The 27765-nt window shown below is 42.3% G+C and overlaps 1 protein-coding gene across 8 annotated transcripts in view; it reads left to right on the forward strand.

Annotated features, from left to right (window-relative positions):
* Positions 1-27498, forward strand: part of LOC121232770 (ras GTPase-activating protein 1) — a 128057-nt gene extending 100559 nt beyond the window's left edge. For 4 of the 8 annotated variants that reach the window (XM_041121188.1, XM_041121191.1, XM_041121194.1 and 1 more), the window contains 6 exons: positions 12413-12499; positions 15499-15566; positions 19958-20046; positions 22890-22967; positions 24331-24465; positions 26638-27498. In XM_041121188.1, the coding sequence (XP_040977122.1) occupies positions 12413-12499; positions 15499-15566; positions 19958-20046; positions 22890-22967; positions 24331-24465; positions 26638-26721 (541 nt within the window). In that variant the 3' untranslated portion in view covers positions 26722-27498. Of the gene's footprint in view, positions 1-12412; positions 12500-15498; positions 15569-19957; positions 20048-22889; positions 22968-24330; positions 24496-25406; positions 25456-26637 lie in introns of those variants that run through there. The other 4 variants (XM_041121189.1, XM_041121190.1, XR_005931684.1 and 1 more) reach the window with 4 other exon arrangements.
* The last annotated feature ends 267 nt before the right edge of the window (positions 27499-27765 follow it).

Below are 27765 nucleotides of genomic sequence, written 5' to 3' on the forward strand. Positions count from 1 at the left end.
CTGGTTGCCAGGTGCCCACCAAAGCCGTTCTATCACTCCCCCTCCTCAGCTGGACAGGGGAGAGAAAATATAACAAAGAGCTTGTGGGTCGAGATAAGGACAGGAGAGAGATCACTCACCAATTACCGTCACGGGCAAAACAGACTCAACTTGGGGAAAATTAAGTCACTTTATTACCAATCAACCAGAGTAGGGTAATGAGAAATAAAACCAAATCTCAGAACACCTTCCCTCCACCCCTCCCTTCTTCCCGGGCACAACTTCACTCCCGGATTCTCTACCAACCCCCCCAGCGGCACAGGGGGACAGGGAATGGGGTTTACGGTCAGTTCATCACACGTTATTTTCTGCCGCTTCATCCTCCTCAGGGGGAGGACTCATCACACTCTTCCCCTGCTCCAGCGTGGGGTCCTACCCACGGGAGACAGTCCTCCACGAACTTCTCCAACATGGGTCCTTCCCACGGGCTGCAGTTCTTCACGAACTGCTCCAGCGTGGGTCCTTTCCCCGGTGTGCAGTCCTTCAGGAGCACACTGCTCCAGCGTGGGTCCCCCACGGGGTCACAAGTCCTGCCAGAAAACCTGCTCCGTGGGCTCCTCTCTCCACAGATCCGCAGGTCCTGCCAGGACCTGCTCCAGCGCAGGGTTCCCACGGGGTCACAGCCTCCTTCAGGAACCCACCTGCTCCGGCGTGGGGTCCTCCCCGGGCTGCAGGTGGATATCTGCTCCACCATGGACCTCCATGGACTGCAGGGGGACAGCCTGCCTCACCATGGTCTTCACCACGGGCTGCAGGGGAATCTCTGCTCCGGCGCCTGGAGCATCTCCTCCCCCTCCTTCTTCACTGACCTTGGTGTCCGCAGGGTTGTTTCTCTTACATGTTCTCACTCCTCTCTCTGGCTGCCGTTTACTGTCTGTCCCAACTTTTTCCTTCTTAAAAATGTTATTACAGAGGCATTACCACTATCGCTGATTGGCTCGGCCTTGGCCGGCGGCGGGTCCGTCTTGGAGCCGGCTGGTATTGGCTCTCTCTCGAACACAGGGGAAGCTTCCAGCAGCTTCTTACAGAAGCCACCCCTGTAACCCCCCCCGCTACCAAAACCTTGCCACACAAAGCCAATTCTTGTTGTGAGCAAATAAAAGTTGAGTTCTGGGAGTTAAAGGATCCCTGGTATCGTTTCACCTTGTTCTTGACCTGGGAATCGACGAACCTGAGTCGTCATCCTGAGAAATTGGGACCTGACATCCTGATGTACCATTCAGGCAGCAGATGGTCCGCGTGTGGCCAGGGGGTGCCTGACACCCAGAAGTCGCTGCATTTGTAATCAAGATAACAGCACAATGGGAGGTTTTCCCAAAGCATGCATGGTTTATGCTGAGATCTCAGAGTAGCCTGGGGGGCTGCACCACCACACCTTACCCCTATAGTCTGGTGTCTCAGCTATCAGGAGTGCTGTATGAAATCAGCCTTTCTCTGCTCAAGGGAAAGGGAACTGTGGGTGCACGCCATGTGCCACCCTGTGGTTCTAGCTCTGCAACCACAGGGAAGACATGAGGAAGTGGGGTGTTGCACCTACCCCAAACCTAGAAGACCACATACATGAACTGCAAGGAAAAACAGCAGCCAAAAAAGCTCCATCCAGAGAAGACTACTGGTCTGGTTGCTGTTGAGCAGTTCCCCAGACACAGTAGAAGGGCTGATCCTCCTGCTGATCCTGATGAAGGGACTTCTGGTTTGCAATTACAGGAGTTGGGTAACGAACGCTCCAACCAAGAAGAGAGGGGTCCTTCCTCTGGCCAGGCAGAGGAAAGGGACAACCAGGTTTATTGCACTGTGTGGATTCGATGGCCTGGCACATCATACCCATGGGAGTATAAGGCTTTGGTGGACACGGGTGCATAGTGTACTGTAATGCCATTAAGGTCCAAGGGGGTGGAACCCATCTGGATTTCTGGAGTGACAAGGGGATCCCAACAGTTGTCTGTGTTCAAGGCCGAGGTGAGCCTTACAGCAGACAAGTGGCAGAAGCATCCTATTGTGATACCTGGAGGCTCCATGTATCCTTGGCATAGACTGTTTCAGGAGAGTGTACTTCAAGGACCCAAAAGGGTACTGGTGCACCTTTGGTGTAGCTGCCGTGGATGCAGAGAAGATGAAACAGTTGTCTACCTTGCACGGCCTCTTGCAGGACCCTTCTGTTGTGGTGTTGCTGTGCATTGAAGAACAGCAGGTGCCAACTTCTACCATGACATTGAACCAGTGGCAATATCACACCAACCAAGACTCCCTGGTTCCCCTCCATGAGCTGATTCATCAATTGGAGAGTCAAGGAGTGATCAGAAGACTCAGTCACCCTTGAATCGTTCTATATGGCCAGCGCGAAAGTCTAATGGGGAGTTGAGACTAACAGTGGACTATCGTGGCCTGAATGAAGTCACGCCACTGCTGAGTGCTGCTGTACTAGACATGGAGGAACTCCAGTATGAACTGGAGTCGAAGTGACTGGTACAGATAAGTCCATGCTAGAGCAGGTACACCCCTGTGAAGGGACTGTGGCCTGTAGATAAGTCCATACTAGAGCAGATATATCCCCAAAGGGACTGCAACCCATGAAGGATCCATGCTGGAGCAGGGGCAAGGGATGGAGTTCATTGCAATGTTAAACTCTATAGCCTGGTCCAAAAGGACCAGGGGTGGAGATTGTAATGGATATATGTTTAAGCTGTTGTAACCCATGATTTGAGTTGTATGCTATAAGAAGTACTATAACAGGAACCACCCGAACTAACAGTGGATGAGCTTTGCGAGAAGCCGGGCAAGTGCAGTAGTGACCCAACCTGAGCTGGCTTTGGTGCCCAATAACTCCACGCAACACACCACCTCTCCTGTCTTGAGTGACCACCATAACAGATGGAGCCCAAGCCACAGACTAAATGAACTCAATGGACATTTTATAGACGCTTCATACGGGGGCCCATAGACTAAGGGAATGATATATGTGTATATATCAAAGGACGGGAATGTGGTTGGTGGTTGATGAGGATGTACTGGATAGTGTAGAACCCGAGCATGAGGTAAATGGTATTAAATAACAGGTGGAGATTGTACGGGGTTTGGATGGGATGGAGTTAATTTTCTTCATAGCAGCCTCAATGGTGCTGTGTTTTAGATTTGTGACTAAAACAATGTTGATAACACACCCATGTTTTGGCTGAACAGTGTTTGCACAGTATTTCATGGTTGTTTTTTCTCTCCCCATTCTGTACCCCTCCCAGCAAGTAGGCTGGAGGTGAGCAAGAAGTTGGGAGGGAGCACAGCTGGGACAGCTGACCCCAACTGGCCAAAGGGATATTCCATACCATATGATGTCATGTTCAGCAATAAAACTGTGGGGAAAAAAGGAGGAAGGGGGGACATTTGGAGTGATGGCGTTTGTCTTCCCAAGTAACCATTATGCGTGATTGTCGTGGTTTCAGCCCAGCCGGTAACAAAGGACCACGCAGCCGCTCGCTCACTCCTCCCGCCCCCTCCGGTGGGATAGGGGGGAGACGGAGGAGAGAAAAGAAAAAAAAACTGGAACCTCGAGGGTTGGGATAAGGGCAGTTTACTGGGACAACGCAAAAAAAGTTACAACAACAACGACGGTACTAATGAAAGAGTATACAGAAAAGAGTGATGCACAGTGCAACTGCTCACCACCCGGGACCCGACGCTCCGCCACTTCCCCCACCGAAAGTCGAGAGCCGGAGAGCCCTCCCCCCGGCCCACTCCCCATGTATATACTGAGCATGATGTCACATGGTATGGAATAGCTCCTTGGCTAGTTCAGGTCAGCTGCCCCGGCTATGCCCCCCCACCTCCCAGGTTCCTGTAAAAATTAACTCTATCCCAGCTGAACCCAGGACAGTGATGGAGCCCTGCTTTCCTGGAGATGGCTCAACACCTGCCTGCCAATGAGTAGTGAATGAATTCCTTGTTTTGCTTTGCTTGCATGCGCAGCTTTTGCTTTACCTATTAAACTGTCTTTATGTCGGCCTATGAGGTTTTCTAGCTTTTGCCCTTCTGATTGTCTCCCCTATCCTGCTGAGGGGAAGTGAGCAAGTGACTGGGTGGTGGCTTAGCTGCTGGCTGGGGTCAATCTACCACAGAATGGCACAGTAGCACAGAAGTTTCTTTTGTGTCAGTGATAGCAAGGTTAGCGTTAAAAGCTTCATTCTTTTAAATATATGGTGCATCTCTTAACATTTTCTGAATTACAGCAGAGTGCTCCAATTTTTTGATAGGAGAGGACTATTGCTTAACTACTTCTAAACACCTAACCTGTATTTATGGATACACAAATTGTTATTCATTCAGATAAAAAATGGAAAAAACCCAAGAAAAAAGCTACCAAGCCATATTTTTTTCATTTTTTAAAAGGAAACACTACCTAAGAAATAGGAAAAAAAGTATTATAAAACATTTAATGCACATCTGAATAATCAGAATTTTATCTGCACAAATAGAATAGTGTATTAGTCGAGGACTTTCTTTGCCATTTATAAATGGACTGTCATAGGAGATTTTAAATTAATTTAAAGCTTATGTCTGAATTATAAACCTAGCGTTGATAATAGTTCTGCATTAAGCAGGAGGTTGGACTAGATCCTTTCTGACCAGCTTTTTTTATTCAGTGAAGTGTTGTGGTTTAAGCCCAGGCAGCAACTAAGCACCACACAGCTGCTCACTCACTTCCCCCCACCCAGTGGGATGGGGGAGAGAATCAGGAAGAAAAGTAAAACTCGTGGGTTGAGATAAGAACAGTTTAATAGGACAGAAAGGAAGAAACTAATAATGATAATAATAACAATAATAAAATGACAATAATAATAATAATAAAAGGATTGGGATATACAAAACAAGTGATGCACAATGCAATTGCTCACCACTTGCCAACCGATGCCCAGTTAGTTCCCGAGCAGCGATTCCTCCCATGCCAACTCCCCCCAGTTTATATACTAGACATGACGTCACATGGTATGGAATATTCCTTTGGCCAGTTTGGGTCAGCTGCCCTGGCTGTGTCCCCTCCCAACTTCTTGTTCCCCTCCAGCCTTCTTGCTGGCTGGGCATGAGAAGCTCAAAAATCCTTGACTTAGTCTAAACACTGCTTAGCAACAACTGAAAACATCAGTGTGTTATCAACATTCTTCTCATACTGAACCCAAGACATAACACTATACCAGCTACTAGAAAGAAAATTAACTCTATCCCAGCTGAAACCAGGACAATATCCACCCCTTATTCTATACCAATTACATCTTGCTCAGGTCCCATACTTTCCAATGCATCCTAATTAATAACCATCACCTTTTCTGTCCTTTGAGAGATAGAGAGAGATATATATATGCACACAGATGTTCCCTTGGTCTATGGGCCATCCCTATAAAATGTCCGTTGAGTTCATTTAGTCCATGACTTTGGGCTCCATCTGTCATAACAGTCTTTCTGGGCAGGAGGGATGGCACAAAGTCCTCTCAGTCGGCAGAGTAGGATCGGGTTTTAGTGTGGTGTGGCGAGCGGGTGACATTGGGCGCAGCAGGAAGATGGTGTATAGTGTTGGATTGTTGCATGCTGAAGGCAGTTCTGGTCCCATCACTACTGCACTTTGCTCAGTTTTATCAAAGTTCATTCTTGCTTGATCTATGTGATTCTTACTGTAATACCATGGATATAGCACGTAACATTTATAGTAATGATGACATACAGTAGCAGGGTTATATAGCAACTAACATCATACAAGTTAATTCATTAGCTATTCTCACCTAAAATCAAATCCCCTTGAGGCACACATCGGACTTCCCCATCCTTTTGCATCACCCACTAAGTGCACCCAGGTCCTTGAGCAAAAACAATCCCACGAATGGGTTTGCCTTTGCCTGAGGCAGGAGTAACCCAGACTGTCTTCCCTAACATATTTTTTGTGTGCACTACAGGGACTTTATCCCCTTCTACAGTAAGTAAAAGTTCTGACTGGGCAGGGCCACCCCAATTGGCAGATCTTCTGCTGTTGACTAACCAGGTGACTTTTGCTAAATGTGTATCCCAATGTTTGAATGTTCCACCCCCCATTGCTCTCAATGTAGTCTTTAACAGTCCATTGTATCGCTCAATGTTCCCGGAGGCTGGTGCATGATAGGGGATATGATACACCCACTCAATGCCATGCTCTTTGGCCCAGGTGTATATGAGATTGTTTCGGAAATGAGTCCCGTTGTCTGACTCAATTCTTTCTGGGGTGCCATGTCGCCACAAGACCTGCTTTTCAAGGCCCAGGATAGTGTTCCGGGCAGTGGCGTGGGGCACAGGATATGTTTCCAGCCATCCAGTGGTTGCTTCCACCATTGCAGGCACATGCCACTTGCCTTGGCAAGTTTGTGGGAGTGTGATATAGTCAATCTGCCAGGCCTCCCCATATTTATATTTCAGCCATCGCCCTCCATACCACAGGGGCTTTAACTGCTTGGCTTGCTTAATTGCAGCACATGTTTCACATTCATGGATAACCTGTGCGATAGTGTCCATGGTCAAGTCCACCCCTCGGTCACGAGCCCATCTATATGTTGCATCTCTTCCCTGATGGCCTGAAGCATCATGGGCCCACTGAGCCATAAATAGCTCACCCTTATGTTGCCAGTCCAGGTCCACCTGAGACACTTCAATCTTGGCAGCCTGATCCACCTGTTGGTTATTTTGATGTTCTTCAGTGGCCCAACTCTTGGGTACGTGAGCATCTACATGACGTACTTTTACAACCAGATTCTCTTGCCGGGACGCAATATCTTGCCACAGTGCGGCAGCCCAGATAGGTTTACCTCTGCACTGACAGTTGCTCTGCTTCCATTGCTGTAGCCACCCCCATAGGGCATTTGCCACCATCCATGAGTCAGTATAGAGATAGAGCACTGGCCATTTCTCTCTTTCAGCAATGTCTAATGCTAGCTGGATGGCTTTCACCTCTGCAAACTGACTTGATTCACCTTCTCCTTCAGCAGTTTCTGCAACTTGTCATATAGGACTCCATATAGCAGCCTTCCACCTCCGATGTTTTCCCACAATGCGACAGGATCCGTCAGTGAACAGGGCATATTGCCTCTCATTTTCTGGCAGTTTATTATACAGCGGGGCCTCTTCAGCACGCGTCACCTCCTCCTCTGGCGACATTCCAAAATCTTTGCCTTCTGACAAGTCCATGATCACTTGTAAAATTCCTGGGCGACTGGGGTTTCCTATGCGAGCCCGTTGTGTGATCAGTGCAATCCACTTACTCCATGTGGCATCAGCTGCATGATGTGTAGAGGAGACCTTCCCTTTGAACATCCAGCCCAGCACTGGCAGTCGGGGTGCTAAGAGGAGCTGTGTTTCAGTACCAACCACTTCTGAGGCGGCTCAAACTCCTTCATATGCTGCCAATATCTCTTTTTCAGTTGGAGTATAGCGGGCCTCGGATCCTCTGTATCCCCGACTCCAAAACCCCAGGGGTCGGCCTCGGGTCTCCCCAGGTGCTTTCTGCCAGAGGCTCCAGATAGGACCATTCTCCCCGGCTGCAGTATAGAGCACATTTTTAACATCTTGTCCTGCCTGGACTGGTCCAAGGGCTACTGCATGAACAATCTCCCGTTTAATTTGTTCAAAGGCTTGCTGTTGCTCAGGGCCCCATTTAAAAACATTCTTCTTCCAGGTCACTTGATAGAGAGGGCTTACAATCAGACTGTAATTTGGAATATGCATTCTCCAAAAACCCACAACACCTAAGAAAGCCTGTGTTTCCTTTTTATTAGTTGGTGGAGACATAGCTGCTATTTTGTTGATCACGTCCATTGGGATCTGACGATGTCCATCTTGCCATTTTATTCCTAAAATCTGGATCTCCCGTGCAGGTCCCTTGACCTTATTTTCTTTTATGGCAAAACCGGCTTTCAGAAGGATTTGGTTTATTTTCTTCCCTTTCTCAAGGACTTCTTCTGCTGTGTTGCCCCATACGATGATGTCATCAATGTATTGCAGGTGTTCTGGAGCTTCACCTTTTTCCAGTGCAGCCTGGATCAGTCCATGGCAAATGGTGGGGCTGTGTTTCCACCCCTGGGGCAGTCGATTCCAGATGTACTGGACGCCCCTCCAAGTGAAAGCAAACTGTGGCCAGCACTGCTGCCAGAGAGATTGAGAAAAAATTATTAGCAATGTCAGTTGTGGCATACCACTTGGCTGCCTTTGATTCCAGTACGTATTGAAGTTCTAGCATATCTGGCACGGCAGCCCTCAGCGGTGGCGTGACTTCATTCAGGGCACGATAGTAGTCAATTGTTAGTCTCCACTCTCCATTAGATTTTCGCACTGGCCATATGGGACTATTAAAGGGTGAGTGAGTCTTGCTGATCACTCCTTGGCTCTCCAGTCGATGAATCAGCTTATGGATGGGAATCAGGAAGTCTCGGTTGGTGTGATATTGCCACCAGTGCACCGTTGTGGTAGCAATTGGCACTTGTTGTTCTTCAACCCTCAGCAACCCCACAATCGAAGGGTCTTGAGAGAGACCAGGCAGGGTAGACAGCTGTTTAATTCACTCCATCTCCAAGGCAGCTATACTAAAAGCCCACCGATACCCCTTTGGGTCCTTAAAATACCCTCTCCTGATGTACTTTATGCCAAGGATGCAGGGAGCCTCTGGGCCAGTGTCACGGTCCACTCGGTGGACTCGTGATGGTTCGTTTGCTATGATCTCGAAAGTGCAAAATTAAGGTGACCAACACCAAAGGGGATAGCAGTAATCACACAGTAAAACTTTATTGTATTGCCTGTGAAGAGGCACGCGATAGAGATGGGTGAAAGAAAGGAGAAAAGTAAAGTTAAGTTTAGAGAGAGGAGAAAGAGAGGTTATAGCTACCACCGCTGATCTCAAGACGTCCTAACGGTCCCGGGTCCAGCTAATGCTGCGTCGTCGATCGTCGTGGTCCTTGGTGGGGAAGCTTCAAATTCCCATTGTTCAGAAGTCGTTTTTTATGTTTAGTAACACACCTTGCTCCACCTCTGCCTCAGGAGTCTCCACCCTTCTCAGAATACAATTATCATATCTCCACCCTTCTCGAGCGAGGCTATCACGCAGGCGCAGGGTCAGTGTCCGAGGCGTGGTAAGTCTTGGAGGCGGGTAGCCTTCGACCAGGAGGTGTGTTTTGGTATTATAATGAAGCAAAGTTCATCTAAAGTTCATGATTTCTTCATCGATGTTACGGCAACGGTTGCAATCCATCCTTTTTGACAGTAGCTATGCGGTTATCTCTAACGGCTCTAGCCAGGTACCTTCCAGGAGCCTTGTACCGCACATTCTGTCCTTGGGATTGGCCGCTGCGCTCCAAACAGGCCGTTGTCAGGTAATGTACTGTTCATGTTCCTGATGACAATGTTGAGACAATGCTGATTTTCTGACCGACTCTTACAGCCAGTCACAATGGGGTGTTTCTGCCACTCATTCCCAGTTAGGCTTACTTCAGCCTCCAATACAGTTAACTCTTGGGATCCCCCTGTCACACCAGAAATACAGATGGGTTCTGCCCCTTTATAACTTGATGGCATTAGTGTACACTGTGCACCGGTATCTACTTGAGCCTTATACTCCTGTGGGTCTGATGTGCCAGGCCATCGAATCCACGCAGTCCAATAGACACAGTTATCCCTTTCCTCCCCCTGGCTGGAGGCAGGGCCCCTCTAGTCCTGGCCATAGTATTCGTTACTCACTTTTTGTAAACATGAATCAGAAGTCCCTTCAAGAGGATCAGAAGTAAGATCAGCCCTTCTACTTTTTGGAAACTGCAGCGGCATTTTTCCTGGTAGAATCCCCTTTTGTGGTTGTTTTTCCTTGCAACTCACGTACCCGTGCATCTAGGACCGAGGTATGTTTTCCATCCCACTTCCTCATGTCCTCTCTGTGGTCGCACAGGTAAAACCACAGGGTACTCCATGGTGTATACCTCCTATATTCTCTTGGGCAGAGGAACGCTCACTCCTAATAGCTGAGATCCTGGTCCATACAGGTGGGGAATATGACTTTTCCATCAGTTTGATCAGTATTTTTGAGTTTTCAGACAGTTTTTCCACAGCCGAAATGCAGGCTTGTAGGGAGGAGGAGAGATTTTCTTCGTATGGCCGGAGTTGGCGAGGCATTTTATGCACCTGCGGTGCTTCTTTGTCTTTCCTGGTCAGTATTGCCAGTGGGTTGGCATAGGATGATGGTGCGCTCCATACAAACTTCTGCCATATGGGTCGTGTGTATTAGACTTCGTCTGGATCTTTGGGTAATTGTGCATTTTCCAGATCATTATAAATCACCTCCAGCACGGCTAATTTCCTCAAATATTCGGTACCTCTCTCCATGGTGGTCCACTTGCCTGGTTGACATATGACATCTTCCTTGAAGGGGTACCTTTCCTTCACGCTTGACAGGAGTCACCTCCAGAGGCTGATGGCTTGTGTCCCTTTTCCAATTGCCTTGTCAATACCACCTTCCCTGGCAAGCGATCCCAGCTGCTTGGCTTCCCTACCTTCTAATTCCAGGCTACTAACCCCATTGTCCCAGCATCGGAGCAGCCAGGTGATAATGTGCTCGCCTGGACAGCGGCTGAAATCTTCGCATATCCCACAGCTCACTCACGGATAGGGATCAGGTGATTATCTTGGGTTCTGCCTCTTCCTCCTGTTCCCATGATGACCCTGGTTCATCTTCATCCTTCGCTCAGCGAACTGATTTTTTTGTATATTTCTTCTTGTGTATGGGGGCAATTGATACTGGTACGGGTTGGTTCTCTGGTTCAGCTGCAGTGCCTGTTGTGGGGGTTGGAGTAACCGCAGTGCCTGTCCTTTTGTTGTTAGATCCAGAGACCTTCTCTTCCCCTTGAGGGTACTGAATAGCGTTGAACAGGGCTCAATAGGCATGGGCCAGGCCCCAGCATGTTGCAGTGATTTGTGTCTCCCTGGAATTGTCAGGGTGATAGCATACTTTTTCCAAATGTTCTACTAGTTTTTCAGGATTCTGCGCTTGTTCAGGGGTGAAGTTCCAAAACACTGGAGGTGCCCACTGGTATAGGTACTTGCCCATACTACCCCACACACCCTGCCACTCATAATTGTCCAGCCTCAGGGCAGACTTCTGGGTGATCTTCCTAAACAGTTCTTTAACCCTAAACAAGACCTGAACCACATTCAGGAACATGCTAATTCTAGCAATAGGACCATGCTGCTTTCAACATCCCAAGGGTATTCAAATTTTTCATTTTTCTCAAATGCCATTGTAATTAGACTGGAGGAGAAGGGAAAGGGGAGGAAAGGTGTCTCGCCCATAGATTGGCTCTCCGAGGAGGAAAGGTAAATGGTGTAATTTTTAATAGTTTCCCGCAGATGGCTCCCAAAGTGTAGAGGTGACGACAACGCTGAGTGCAAATACCAGATTACTCCCAGGACCAATAATTTTATCATACCATAAGCCAGTGTTACATAGTACGTCAAAGCGAAAACCTTAATCCACCTCCCATGGATGATAATCAGCAGCACAGGGACTCCATGCAGCAAGTGAGGTGATACATAACAGAACTCTAAAAATGAGCACCATAATTCTAAGAGCCAATAAACCAACATTGTGACCAGTGAGTATTAAACCAATATAATGAATGCTTGTAACAAATTCATTTTAACACGCTCTGGTCAGATATGTTGTTATCTCAACCCTTCATGCCCCATGCTGGGCACCAAAAAGGACTGTCGTGCTTTAACCCCAGCCAGCAACTAAGCACCACGCAGCTGCTCGCTCACTCCCCCCCACCCAGTGGGATGGGGGAGAGAATCAGGAAGAAAAGTAAAACTTGTGGGTTGAGATAAGAACAGTTTAATAGGACAGAAAGGAAGAAACTAATAATGATAACAATAATCAAATGACAATAATGCTAATAAAAGGATTGGAATATACAAAACAAGTGATGCACAATGCAATTGCTCACCACTCGCTGACTGATGCCCAGTTAGTTCCCGAGCAGCGATCCCCCCCAGGCCAACTCCCTGCAGTTTATATACTGGGCATGATGTTACATGGTATGGAATATCCTGTTGGCCAGTTTGGGTCAGCTGTTCTGGCTGTGTCCCCTCCCAACTTCTTGTGCCCCTCCAGCCTTCTTGCTGGCTGGGCATGAGAAGCTCAAAAATCCTTGACTTGGTATAAACACTGCTTAGCAACAACTGAAAACATCAGTGTGTTATCAACATTCTTCTCATACTGAATCCAAAACATAACACTATACCAGCTACTAGAAAGAAAATTAACTCTATCCAAGCTGAAACCAGGACAGTGAAGTTTTTTAATGAAATGATTAATTAGCTATTATTTTTACAGGACGTTGAGATATATTTATGGATGCTTGCAGAAGTCTGTTCAAAACAAGTGGCCAGCTAATACCACAATGAGAACAAGAGTTGTTAGGTAAGTTACTTGTTACTTTATTCTATGCTGAAAATAATCTTTTAACATCTTATTACTGTCATACTTTATTGTGCTTATCTATTTTTTCTTTTAGTGCCAAAACTTTATAGTACTTATATAGGTTACAAGAATATTAAATTATTATGGTACTGGGGCATGATATCCCAATTAAGAATTGAGAGCTTGCTTGATTCTTAGTCATGCTGTTGAAACCTTGCTAGAGATGTAGTATAGAGGTCAGTATAGCTATTCTTAATAGCTTTAACTTTGAATTTACTTGTATTTTGTTAAGTTTTACAAACTAATCTAAAATATTGATTTCCTTTTTCATGTTGGGAAAGAGAAAACGTTCTCTCAAAGTGATATTTAACCTTTGTCATACCTCTGGAGAGCAGTGACCTCTGAAGATGATGTTCCTGTCATATGCCCTCTGGGAGGACCATGCCTTATTCAGGGACTCCTATGTAGTGTGTGTTAATTATTTGAAAAATCCTACACATGCTAAGATGAATGTCCTTTAAAATGCAGACATAACATGTTAAGGAAACTAATACCTTCTCAGGAAGGTGATTGGACTGTAATTTGATTTCACTGAGGTACTGCCTGCATTGGAATATATAGTTCTCTGCATCAGTGAAGACTCCCAGTGCTGATCACTCAGAATCAACACACAGTGTTCATTTCTGAAAATACGTACTTCTATGCTGTCCCAGTTTTGTTTCATTTCTCTGCTCCAGCCCAATCATGTTGAAACATTCCAGAGCGTCTGTAAAAATGTTACAGGCAACTGAACCTGGCTCCTCTGAACTGACACTGAGTACAAAAACTCCAGTCTGCATTCATAAATCAATTTAATAAATAGTTCTTCCTTTAACACTATCAGTTGCCAGTACAGGTCAAAAAAATCTTTGACAAAAATGAGGTCTTGACACTTGTTCTAAATGATACTGGGGGTTTAAGGGTATCAAAGCCACATCTCTTCTACATTTGCTTTACCTTTTTTTGCAAGCCTAGATTGCTGGTAGACCAGTATCTGGCACTGATATTATTTGCTGAGGTTAATCTCCCATTGAACAGTGTCTTCCAGATGATTTGTCATTGGCTCTTGTTTATCACTTTGGCTGGAGACAGAAATTAAGACATGGGAGCCCTTCCTTCCCCAGAGTTTCAGTAAATGTTAGTGCAATTAGTACAGTACCTTCCATGCTTATTTCCCTGTCATTTAGTTTTTGTAACAATAGTGACTCAAGATTTTCTTGAAGAAAAATCTTCAATAAAATGCCTGTCAACAGTGTTCTGCAGGGGGTTTGCCTTCAAATTGAGGCTGCTCATATCAGAGGTGTTGGGGCTAGCCTATTGCAAGTGTGTAGAACTTAGCAAATATCATGTCTCTTTCTGTTCCTCTCCATCTCCAGAGAGAGACATGTGGCTTTCCTTAAGTGGATACAGCTGGGATCTCTGCTGGATACTATAAATATTGGGTCCCTTTCTCTCATCATCTTAGCCTTCATAAGTGGATACTTGTGACTTGTCTCTAGAGTACAGGCTTTTTTGCAGCCTCCAGTGAAGAATATTATCTTTTATTGCACTGGTTTTGGTTCAAGAATGATTACATATTCAGAGACAGGTGGATAGTTTTTAAGTGTCTGGGTAGCTTCCCTTCTATATCATTCAGAAAGTGCTGCCATTTCTGTCTGGTTGTAAAAACTCATGCATAGGTATTGACTCATTCTTAATTTAGACAGCTTGACCAGTGTAAGAAGCACCAAATCTTCTGTATCTGCAAGGTCCATCTTAGGTTCATATCCCAGTTGTCTTCAACTTCAGGCCATCTACAAGAGAAATTGATATATGTGCCATGACTTCAAAATTATTTACTTCCTCATAGCTTTAAGTTCATCTCATAGAAAATATTTTTGTTTCACACTGGGCCAGGAGTGTTTTTTCAGCCCATAATCCATGTTTCTTGGAGAAATAGGAAACTTCCATAACAGTATATATTGGAATTCAAGTGTCTTGGACACATGAAAGGTGTGTTAACCTCACTGCTACATGTGTCACTTCCAATTAATAATGGACAATGCCATCACTGTATACTTAACAAGCAAGGTAGTGCAAAGTCCACTTCCATTCTTTTTTAAGTGGTCAGGCTTTAGTATTGCTGTAGTGAAAAAACAGTCTGCTGGTAGTGTCCACGAACTCTGAACAAAATGAGAGGTGAGTTAGATTGCTTTAGTTGGTCCATATGTCACTTCATTTTATAGCAGTATTCCAGAATTATGGTTAACCTGAGATGGATATTTTTTACTTCAGCTGTCAACAGAAAGTTAGATTTTTCTCATGCTAAACTGAAGGCTATTTTGGGTTTCTGTTTAATAAGTTCCTAGTTCTGCAGTCAAACTGAGTGTTTTTCCTTAGCTTTCTAGATTGTCTGGGTGGCAGCAATTACTTCTGTGAGGAAAGTAGCTGATCCAGTATTATTCTTCTAGGATAATAGTGTACTGTTATCAGGATATGGATCAGTTCAAGCTGAACTAAGGCCATGTTGCTGCCAAAAGAGAGGTTTCATTCTAACTGTGCACTCTTGCTCTCCTTATGTTGGCTTGGGGAAGTGAGTGGCTGCAGGATGAATTACTTGCTGTAGTAGACAGTAAAACACTTGTGGGAGGCAGGAGATGAAGTGCTCCTCCTTTTTAAAGCCAGAGTGGTCTTAGACTACAGGCTTCACTATGGCTTTACAGTTAAGCTTTTCCCAGGTGGTTTCAGAGGTTCACCTTAATTGGGAAATCAATATGCCTGGTTTTATTTCAGTTTTTATCATAGTTGAAATCATAACAAGACATTCTTAATTAAAAAACATATTCATGGAGTGCAGGCTGGTGGTTTGTCATCTATCTCACAAAGATTTCCACACTGACTTAAATGCTTAAAGACTACATAATTTTACATTCATTCTTTAACTTTATTATTGAACAAAATACAATTTTTTTCCATTTCAGTGGCTTTGTTTTTCTTCGACTGATTTGTCCTGCTATCCTGAACCCAAGGATGTTTAATATCATCTCAGGTGACTATGCTTCAGACTGAATTCATACTTTATGTAGTAAGAGGCATGAACTTACTTTAGTGCCTAATTTAGCAAAATATGAAGTCTTTTGAACACTGTGTCCAAAGTCATGTTGTCCATATCAATTGACTGACTTTCTCCCTAAGGCAGCCAGCATACGGTTTTCACCCTCAAAGGTTAGACATTGTTTTTTCCCAATGTCTTGTTTTAAAGTAAAAAAAAAAAAAAAGAAACAGTACTGATGCTGTGCAAACACGGTTCAGCAAAAGCTATAACATTAGTGTGTTATCAGTACTGTTTTCATCAAAAATCTAAAACAGCACCACATGACCTGCTATGAAGAAAATTAACTCTATCCTAGCCAGGCCCAGTACAAAAGCGTTACTCTGTTTTTTGATGCTCTCTTTGTAGAGTGCATCTCTCTCAGTAAATAAAACAGTGACAGGGACTATTCCTGTTTGCTAGAACAGGATTGTGAAATTGCTATACTGATCTGTAGCACAGTTCTGGCTGATATCAGATAGCATTCTCCTAAACAGTTCTCAGGCGTGATTTGGGTGTTGGCGTGCATCAGGGACCACATCTGACACAGTTGGCGTGGGGCTTTGTTGTGAACCTTTAATGGTGAGGGCATGGATTATTCCATGGCAATTGGCTTAAGCACCTAGAAATGTTTCTGAGCATTTTAACTTACAGATATAGTTGAGGTCTTACAGATGCAACAACTAGTATGTATGTTACTGTTGTTCTAGACATAAGGCTGTGTTGATGAGATTTCAGGTTTTAAGTTATGCTGTATTCCTTTGTGGTGGGTTGACCCTGGCTTGATGCCAGGTGCCCACCAAAGCCGCTCTATCAGTCCCCCTCCTCAGCTGGACAGGGGAGAGAAAATATAACAAAAGGCTTATGGGTCGAGATAAGGACAGGGAGAGATCACTCGCCAATTACCATCATGGGCAAAACAGACTCTACTTGGGGAAATTAATTTAATTTATTACCAATCAAATCAGAGTAGGGTAATGAGAAATAAAAACTAAATCTTAAAACACCTTCCCCCCACCCCTCCCTTCTTCCCGTGCTCAACTTCACTCCCGAGTTCTCTACCTCCTCCCCCCCCGAGCAGCACAGGGGGATGGGGAATGGGGGTTTTGGTCAGTTCATCACACTTGTCTCTGCTGCTCCTTCCTCCTCAGGGGGAGGATTCCTCACTGTCATGGATTAACCCCAGCCAGCATCTAAGTACCACACAGCTGCTCGCTCACTCCCCTCCGGTGGGATGGGGGAGAGAATCAGAAGAGTAAAAGCGAGAAAACTCATGGGTTGAGATAAAGACAGTTTAATAGGGAAAGCAAAAGCCACGCACGCAAGCAAAGCAAAACAAGGAATGCATTCAATACTTCCCATCGGCAGGCAGGTGTTCAGCCATCTCCAGGAAAGCAGGGCTCCATCACGCGTAACAGTTACTTGGGAAGACAAAACGCCATAACTCTGAATGTCCCCCACTTCCTTCTTCCCCTAGCTTTATATGCTGAGCATGATGTCATCTGTTATGGAATATCCCTTTGGTCAGTTGGAGTCAGATGTCCCAGCTGTGTCCCCTCCCAACTTCTTGTGCACCCCCAGCCTCCTTGCTGGTGGGGTGGTGTGAGAAGCAAAAAAGGCTTTGACTATGTGTAAGCACTGCTCAGCAGTAACAAAAACATCCCTGTATTATCAACACTGTTTTCAGCACAAATTCAAAACATAGCCCCATACTAGCTACTATGAAGAAAATTAATTCTATCCCAGCCAAAACCAGCACACTCACACTATTCCCCTGTTCCAGCATGGGGTCCCTCCCACGGGAGACAGTTCTCCATGAACTTCTCCAACGTGTGTCCTTCCCACGGGCTGCAGTCCTTCAGGAACAGACTGCTCCAGCGTGGATCCCCCATGGGGTCGCAAGTCCTGCCAGCAAATCTGCTCCAGTGTGGGCTCCTCTCTCTCCACAGGTCCTGCCAGGAGCCTGCTCCAGCATGGGCTTCCCACGGGGGCACAGCCTCCTTTGGGCATATCCACCTGCTCTGGCATGGGGTCCTCCACGGGCTGCAGGGGAATCTCTGCTCTGGTGCCTGGAGCACCTCCTCCCCCTCCTTCTTCACTGACCTTGGTGTCTGCATAGTTGTTTCTCTCATATATTCTCACTCCTCTCTCTGGCTGCTCTTCTGCAGCAGGTTTGTTTGGGGTTTTTTTCTCCCTTCTTAAATATGTTACCACAGAGGTGCTATCACTGTCACTGATTGGCTCGGCCTTGGCCAGCGGCGGGTCGATCTTGGAGCCGGCTGGCGTTGGCTCTGTCAGACATGGGGGAAGATTCCAGCAGCTTCTCACAGAAGCCACCCCTGTAGCCCCCTGCTACCAACACCTTGCCACACAAACCCAATACATCCTTGTGGGAGGAAGAAAGGAAAGGCATAAACTACTGGTGGGAAAACTGTAGTACTAAAATATTGGGACATTCGAGTTACATATTTTTAAAACTACTACATCTTTGTGTCATCGTCCCCCTCCTTTTTTTTTCTTTTTTTTTTGGCAAAGATTATCCCAACCTAGAGGGCATTTGGTTTGCACTAGCCGTTGTTTTTCCTCCTTCCCTCCCTAACACCTTCTCAATTTTACCTGTAAAATGCTGGTTTGGAAATAGGAAGAAATCAGAAATCACTTGTGTCAGAAGCCCTTTGGGGAAAAAACTTTTCCTTTTTTGCCTTTATAGGCAGCCTTTCAGACAACATATCAAGTTTTCTGTCCTCTCTCTTTAAGCTATACTAAATGAGAAGGCCTGAGTCAGTCCAAAAGTTCCTTTCTCCCTTTAATAATTTTCATACACACTTTAGGGAAATCATTTAAGAACCATGGCCTCGTATATGGTGATCCTTTCTTTAGTATTTTTACCATCTTCAGATTTGTGAGTTCCATGTTTTCTAACTTGGACTGCACTGAGACCACTGTGTCTTTAGCTGTAAATGGAGTTGTTATCCATAAATTTGTGTAATCCTTTTTAAGCTTGTCTGTAAGTGTTAGTCCTGTTTAGAAGTTCAGATAATATTCTTCACTTTCGCTAAGGTAAATTTACAGACTCTATATAGTGCTGTTAGAGCTGTTTAAAAAAAAAAAAAAAAGGAAGGGGACTCTTTTTCTTTTGGAGCAAAGCTTCTAACATACTTCCTTGATGTAATGGGGCGGGGAGGGGAAATATTCTGAAGGCTGGGTGTATAGAGTTCAGTTTCAGCAGCAATGTGCCTATCCTGTCACCTCAACAACTGTTCTCAAAAATCTTTACTGAAAAACTTAAGTAAGTAAGTCCTTTGTTTCAACCTTCTTAGTTTTTTTTTTTTAAAGAATACACTTCTTTTTTAGATCAGTTCTCTTCACCTGAACTTCCCAATTCTAAGGCTAGTAATGTTTTCCAGCATTGCTTCTTCAAAGGGATGTACAGTACTAAGCACTAGATGCTATGAACAACTGAGATTAGTTGTATGATTAGTGCCTCAGTCTAAGCTCCAGCTATGCCTAAAAAGTTGGAACTTATTTTTTAATTAATTGCAGTGCTGAGTGGGGAAGGGGGCAGAATGACAGATCAAAACATACAGATAGACAGTGAAGAGTATGTAGCATTCTTATGAAGCACTGTGAAATTTAGACTTTATATAATAACCATGTCAATTTTGGAACACTTAAATGGCCTGTAAGTGGAAAGCCAGATTTGACCATAACTGTAAAAACAAACCAAAAAAAACCCATGCTTAACACTAATCTCTTAGTTAAAACAACTTTTTCCAACAAGTGATTGTACCAGGAGTTTCTAGCATTTTATTTGTGCAGTAAATAGCTATACTTTCATGGAAATACAAGCCACGATTGCATGCAATGTTTAGTCTATTTTCCTGGTACTCATAATTTAAAGTATAATTTGCATAACAATGCAGGACCTACTTATATGGGTATATGCAAATAAGGAAAAGGGTAAACTTAATTATTTTATTAGATTCTAACAACAAATCTTCCTTTTAACAGAGCTGTTTGTTTGATTTTTGTGAAAAGGCTTTTCACTTAATTCATAAAACTTTTGTTAACCTTAGGCTTCTGAGGAACACTTTATTTTGCTTACTTTGTTCTGTAAGCAACTAGTACAGAAAGTCAGATATGCATATTAATATTTTTTGTGGACATAATTACTAAAACAACAAAAGTTTACTTGATCATGAGATATTTTCCACATGCAGTTCTGTTACAGCATTCAAAGTATTTAATTCCATGATAAATAACAAATTGTAGAAGAGCTTAACTTTCATGTGACTACTGGAAGTTTTAAATGAAATGGCCAGTAACTCTCTACTTTGTATTCCTATCAGATTCTCCTTCCCCTACTGCTGCAAGAACGCTGACACTGGTTGCCAAGTCTGTGCAGAATTTAGCAAATCTGGTTGAATTTGGAGCTAAGGTGAATATAATTTTACACAGAACAGTCTAGAACTGCATTTCCAATACATTTCAATGTTACTGTTTAATACAGACAAAAATCTGTTGCTGTTTTCTTGTGCAAATCCTGATGTGTGACCTGGGTGTCTTATCAGCAAGGAGGCCTTGTTCCTGCAGTTTCTTCTATCCTCTTCAGCTGGAGCTCAACAGGGTATTGATTTAAACTAGAGCAGTAGCATAAAGTCTGGCTGAATTTGAAAGAGGAGTCAATCATTTGAGAATGAGTCATCTAGAAACTTATGTGAATGATTTGGTACATACCATGAAGATTTTGAATCTGGTAGTACGAACAACAGCAGTGACCTGTTAAAATAATTGATGAACCAATGACCATACTAGTAAGTATTATAAAGAGTGATGCAACCATATTTTCATGCTATGAGAACAGATAAACTCAGACATTTCTTCCAAAGACAACAGTGGAAGTATGTGGACTGTTTTTTCTGTCTGTCAATGACCAAAAGGGTAGCAATCATACTCTAGTATTCATAGAATCATAGAATATCTCAAGTTGGAAGGGACCCATAAGGATCATCAAGTCCAACTCCCTGCTCCTTGCAGGACTACCTAAAACTAAACCATATGACTAAGAGTGTCATCCAGATGCTCCTTGAACTCTGACAGGCTTGGTGCCATAACCACTTCCCTGGGGAGCCTGTTCCAGTGACTGACTACCCTCTCAGTGAAGAACCTTTTCCTAAGGTCCAATCTGAACTTCCCCTGATGCAGCTTCATTCCATTTCCTTGTGTCCTATCGCTGGTCACCAGAGAGAGGAGATCAGCACCTCCTCCTCCACTGCCCCCCTTGAGGAAGTTGTAGACTGCGATGAGGTCACCCCTCAGCCTTCTCTTCTCCAAGCTGAACAAACCAAGTGACCTCAGCCGCTCCTCATAAGTCTTGCCCTTGAGACCTTTCACCATCTTGGTCACCCTCCTCTGGACACACTCTAATAGTTTGATGTCCTTCTTATATTGAGATGCCCAAAACTGCACACAGTACTCGAGGTGGGACCACACCAGTGCAGTGCAGAGTAGGACAGTCACCTCCCTCGACTGGCTAGCTATGCTGTGCTTGATACACCCCAGGACACGGTTGGCCCTTTTGGCTGCCAGGGCACACTGTTGACTCATATTCAACTTGCCATCAACCCAGACCCCCAGATCTCTTTCCGCAGGGCTGCTCTCCAGCCTCTCATCCCCCAATTTGTAAGTATAACCAGGATTACCCTGTCCCAGGTAGAGAATCTGGCACTTGCTCTTGTTAAATTTCATACGGTTGGTGATTGCCCAGCTCTCTAGTCTATCCAGATCTCTCTATAAGGCCTCTCTACCCTCCAGGGAGTCCACAGCTCCTAGTTTAGTATCATTGGCAAACTTACATAATGTACATTCGATTCCTGCATCCAGATAATTTATAAAAACATTAAAGAGCACTGACCCTAAAATTGAGCCCTGGGGAACCTCACTGGTGACTGGCTGCCAGCCTGATGTAATTTCATTTACTCTAACTCTTTGAGCCCGACCTGTCAGCCAATCGCTCACCCGACGTATTATGGACTTTTCTAGCTGTATGCTGGATGTTTTGTCCAGAAGGATACTGTCAGAGACAGTATCAAAAGCTTTGCTAAAATCCAAAAAAAATCACATCTACTGGCTTCCCTTGGTCAACTAGCTGGGTGTTGGAGTTGGAGAAGTGGGAGAGGAGAGGCAGGCAGCCATCCCTCCACAAAGAAAACATCTATGTGATGGTAAAATGGGTAAATTTTCTTTAGGAATATCCATATCAAAAAGACAACTGAGAAATGCTAGAGTAGAAATCTGTGATTAGAAAGAATCCATTCAAGAAGGATGTATCATCTGCCTTAAGTAGATGATGTGAGCCTTTTTGCATTTCCACTGATTATTTGATGTCAAAATAGGGAGACATCTTTCAGTAATATTGGCATGTCTCTGTACAGAACCTTGAAATACATTCCACATCCATGTTCTTTTATATACTATATGTAATAATTCACTTTCAAAAGGAGACCAATTAGGACTAAAATTCCAGCCTGGATATAGAGTATTTTAATTCTGAAACAAATGAACAAATACCAATGTCTGGCTCCCCCTCTACACACACACTTTTCCTCTACTTATTCCTTAGACTGGTGTTTTCTCTTGGTACAGTATTTTGAAATACCCCTTTTATTTGTACTCATTTTCATATCGCTTGACATAATTTTGTAAATCAGTTTTACAAGTTGCACTAAAAAGCCTCAGCTTTTAATAAAGTTTCTATTGCATCACTAAAAGAATGCCAGCAACAATTGATCTGTTCTGGTTCCCAAGTCGCAACATGGTTGAACAATAAAAATCTGTTGACTTAAGCATAATGAAAGAGAGCAAGTTCAAGCTGCCATCATAAAGCCATTTGTCTGACACTCACAACTTGGAATGTAAGCATTAACGAAAGAACAAGGAGGAGGGCACTTATGTCCTGATGTTACCTCTGAAAGTGTTTTCTCCATTATATAGCTGCAATGAACAAAAGAAGTCCATCTTCAGTATTTCAGAAATGTAAAATTTCATGTCACAATGCATATATAAACAATTTCAGAATCCATCTGGAATACAAAAAAAAGTGTAATCTTTTGACTGGCTGTACACCAGTCATTATAAATTCACTTGAAAAAATAAAATCACTCCAGATGACACATTTGTGTTTTGCAGTGTCATTTGTCTCTGATTACAATGTGTTCACTTCAGGTATGACTATTAAAATGGTATTGATTTGTTCTAATAAATACTTTTAAAAATTACTAGGAGCCATATATGGAGGGGGTAAATCCATTCATCAAGAGTAACAAACATCGCATGATCATGTTCTTAGATGAACTTGGGGTAAGTGGTTTAAAAAAAATATTATTGGAAGTTGTATAGCAACACTGTAAATTAACATTCTTTACAGTTCTTGTTAAATAGCTCAAAAATGCATCAGCTCCCACACAATTTTGAATGCTTGTTACTGAAAAATTTTTTCTTATGCATGTTTAGGAACTGCAGATTGCTGGCCTGTTGCACAGAATGAAAACTAATCAAATGTCCTGTTAGAAAGATTTTATTCATTTAGTACTGATGCAGACATGAGATCTATTTGAGCTTCTCTCAAGGATTAGGGCTTTTGGCCAAAAATACCAATCTTTTAAAAAATATTTTAAACCAAAAAATTCTTATGTGTAATTTGTCATATGGTTTTGACCCGAGATTGAAAAAATTGAAGTTTTAAAAAATATTATGTTTGATTTTAGTTATACATTACCAAATGTCTCACTGCATGAATTCTAGACATTGTAGTTTAAAAGAAAATAATAATTGCAGTTCACTTTGAAACTGTTACTGTTTTGTTTGTGTATGATAGCTATAACAAGAGTTAGGAGCTCACGTATTTATATATGTGTATGTTGAAACCAAGAATTTGTTTTAAAAATTAAGATGAAAGAAATGTGCCTAGCTTCCTGAATTGATCCATTAAAAGTGACCTAAAAGACATCTCAGACTATTTTGATAATCTATAAGAATGAGTGTTTTGAAGTGTGTCATTCAGGTGGATTGCCATATGTCACTTTTTCCTGGTTAAACGGCAACTTCTGCATATTATGATATACTGTTTTTTTCTTTAAATGGCAGAGTATGCATGAGGACTCAGAAAACTGTTGGGTTTTAAAATAACTGATTAAAATAACTGATTAATCTACTGTTTTAATTACATTATTTTATTAGTGGATTTACTGACTTGATAGTTTGGGGGTTTTTTTGGTGTCCATTTTTGCTGCTACTATTGTCTGATTTAAATTTAAAAAAAAAACCCACCTAATGGATGGATCCCCTCATTTGGGGGGAGGGTATAATATGAATCTCTTTTCTCAGTATCTTTCTGGCCAGCTCAGAGGTAGCATAGCAACATCAAACCTTTTAGTAGAACCCTCCTAGTAGGAATAGGAATTGCTGTATATTTAGTAATCTCTCCATGTGAAATGTGTAACCTTAATTAAAATATCTTCATAAAATAGATGCTTGTGGAGAGGAGGAAATATATAATTTGTATTAGATAACATGGACAGAAGACTTAATTGTGAAGAAAAACATTGCTGTACTTGCTTGCAGTATCAAAGCAACTGTTGGCAGGTCTGTAGAACTGTAATTTAATTTCTTATATGCCTGGCTACTCACCATTCTAAGTCTGCTCTCATAATTTTTGTTAAAGAATGTTCCTGAGCTTCCAGACACTACAGAGCACTCTAGAACTGACTTATCTCGTTATCTGGCAGCCTTGCATGAGATGTGTGTGGCACATTCAGATGAACTTCGGACACTCAGTAATGAGCGAGGTGTAATGCAGGTAAACTACAATGATTAACAAAAATCACAGGTACAGATAGCATGTCTTGAGTTATTGCTTAATATCATGATTCTTCTGTAATTTTTCTGTCCAGCGGTATGAGTGATAAATAATATGTACATTTCACCAGGAGGTTGCTAGTTGTAAAGGTAAAGAAGCTCAAAACTATGAACTAAGTATTTATACAACAAAACCAAAGATGTTTTAAAGCAGTGGGTTGGGGTTTTTTTGTTGGGGTTTTTGGTTTGGTTTGGTTTGGGTTTTGCTTTTTTTTTTTTTTTTAGTTTCCAGGTGAAGTTTTTAGTTTCTAGAGGAAGCCCAAACCCAAGAAATTACTGCCTCCTGACAGGCTCTAGTTTTAGGATCTAGTTCTTCTAATTGAGAACTAAATAAATTTATTTTCCTTACCTTTCTATCACTACTTCATTTCTGCTTCCTTATTTATTACATTTGTAAACAAACATGGCAAACTTCTCTAGCAAACACTATAAATGAGTGTTCTGTTTGAACTGTTAAACTTCTATACAGCTTTTACGAAAAATTATTTTTTAAGAGGAAAAAAATTCACATGACCATGCATTGTCTCAAAATACTGCAAAAGTAATATACTTGCCTATGGTCTACTAATTATGATGAACTGCAAGTCAGCAATTCTACTTATTGCACAGTAATATGTTTTGGTATGCTTGACTAGTATACTGTGTTGTGCAGGAGATAATTTAAGTAGTCTTCCCTTTTTAATGCTAATGATTTGGGGACAGGGGCAGTTGTACTATAGAAAGCCTTTTTGTTTAGAGATGGTCTTCCTTAAATTTAATCAGTATCAGCTTAAACTATTTATTTAATGACTCATTTTCGAAGAGGTAGTTTTTAAAATAGTTTTTAATTGTTTCAAAATAACTTCTTGTTATCTGATTTCTTATTATTCTCATGGTTTAAAGACTGGATTTCCTATATCCTGACTCTTTGAAGGCCTTAATTTAAACCCAGGTAGACAATAAATCTATATTTCTTTCTCCTGGAAGCAGATGTTACTCAAATAATGCATTTTTTGGCAGTGATGTTTTTTAAATAAGGGGATTAATGGGATCTCTGATGGTGATTTTGCAAAAGGTGAAAATATATTTGTATTTAATCATCTTTGGCAGAAAAAAGCTCAAGGAATTAAAAATGAGATAATGCTTCATTATAGCAGTTCAAAACTAATCCAGTTTAATAACTACTACAATTTACCTCTTCAGTGGCATACGAGGGGAAAAAAATCAATCATGTTCAAGTTCATAATTCACTTAAAGCTACTGCTAGTCTTGACAAAGCAAAAATGATGGCTAGACTGGCAAGGCAGGATAGTAGAAATTTTCAGTACTAAATATGTGTTGCTTACACAACATATATATATATAATTTCTTTCACAAGGCCTGTATGATACTGTTTCTTTGATACACTTATATTTCTACTTCAGAAGAGTAATTTCTCTTAATGGGTTTCCATAAAGAAAACTCTTGAATTTTTTTCCCCTTTTCCTCCTATAAGTGCCCTAATGGTTCAGGATTACCCTGTTGTAGCTGAACATAGTTCTACTATAATGAAAAAATGATTGAACTCCTGGCAGTGCGTTAGCAATACAATTTCTCAGCCTGTTTTATGTGTATATTCAGTTGCATTTGGTTTAGTTTAATGACCAGGTTTTCAGAAAGTTAAAAGAGGGTAGTTCTGCCTGTGCAGAAGTGAATTGTATTATCACCTTTTTTTTTTTTTTTTGTCACCGGACTTTTTTTTCATTTTCTTGGCCCAGTTCTGCACTTTCACATGGAGAAAATACCTGAGAATGGATTTTTGGTTTACGGACTGTTTTTAATAGATAGGAGAACTCTCATTTTGAAACTCTCAGGTTAAGTTGGCAAGACTTAATGGGTCTCCATGGGTGCAGATAAATTTCATATTGCTGTTTTACAGTTGCCTTTTGAAGTAATGTCTTAGTGACTAGGGAATTGGGGGGGGGGGGCAGGGTTTTGGGGTGTGTGTGTGGGTTTAAATATATTTTAAACTACCTAATTCTAAGTCTGGTAGGTTAATGTTGAAGATGCTTTTCAAGCAAGATGGGTTTTGTTTTTTTCTAGTTGCTAATGTAGGGTTGTACTGAGGTTTTTTTGGTTTTGTTTTTTTCTACAGCATGTTCTTAAGAAGCTGTTGGCTATTACAGAACTGCTTCAACAAAAACAAAATCAGTATTCAGTGTCTAATAACATCAGGTAGCAGCCCTCTACCTAAATTCTGCATGGATCCAGCATGTCTAACATGGCAACTTACACAAGTATCACTTTTTTTGCTCTTGCCAAAAATAGCACACCCTGTCACATTCCCAGTGATGTGTGAACTATGCAAAAAGAAAACAAAGATTCTGTTAGTGAATGATTGTACCAGCAGCTTTTTAAACTATCTGTGCAGGATATTTGCACTTTTTTCCACTTGGAATCAGTTTTTACAGCCTCTGAGCCTTGGTGTACAGTTTACCTTTTGCAAAGAAAATGCTGTGACTGTCTTGAACTTTGAAAATTATTTTCAGTGCCTGCAATTGCCAAAGTTTTTCTTTTTTGTTGGAAAAGAATTATCAACTGACAAGGAAAGAAATGCATTGTTTTGACAGCTACATGTAACTGGATAAAATTTCTTACTGTAATTTCTGACTGGTTACACTTATTATGACTTTGTTTCAACCACTTGAACTTGTATTTACAATTTCCAGAGTTTGATGGTTATTGTAAGAACAATCTTTCCTGTATACTTTTTATACCATGCTGTTTCTCTTGCTGGAATCATGTCAAAAGAATATGCAGAAGGGATCTTGTCAGCTTTATTCTTGAATGTGCCACTGATTCAGTCTAAATAATTCTTCCATCAAGGACTGTGTATCCATCCAGGTAAATCACAATGCTTTTGTAAAATGTTTACAACAGTGAATAATTAGAATTCAGTAAATTTATTATCACTGTATCAGACATGCATGCATCCATTAAACCATTTTATAAAATATGTATTGGTTGGTCTTGTGTGTAATGTAAGGCTATTGTGAATCTTATTTTTAAACCTGAAAAATAAGTTTTTAAAATAATCAAGCTGCCAATAGGCTCTTTATGGAAACTGGCTAACTTTGGGTGCAAGTAATAGAACATTGTAAAAATGAAATTTGGATAACAGATATGGTTGGCTATTTATCTACTATGTATAAAATGCATTGGCAAAAATGACTGTAGGTAAATCTCAAAGTTGCATTTAGGTATGTATATTAAAAAATTGACA

This window comes from Aquila chrysaetos, chromosome W (assembly GCF_900496995.4).
Source record: "Aquila chrysaetos chrysaetos chromosome W, bAquChr1.4, whole genome shotgun sequence".
In the NCBI taxonomy this organism is placed as follows: Eukaryota; Metazoa; Chordata; class Aves; order Accipitriformes; family Accipitridae; genus Aquila; species Aquila chrysaetos.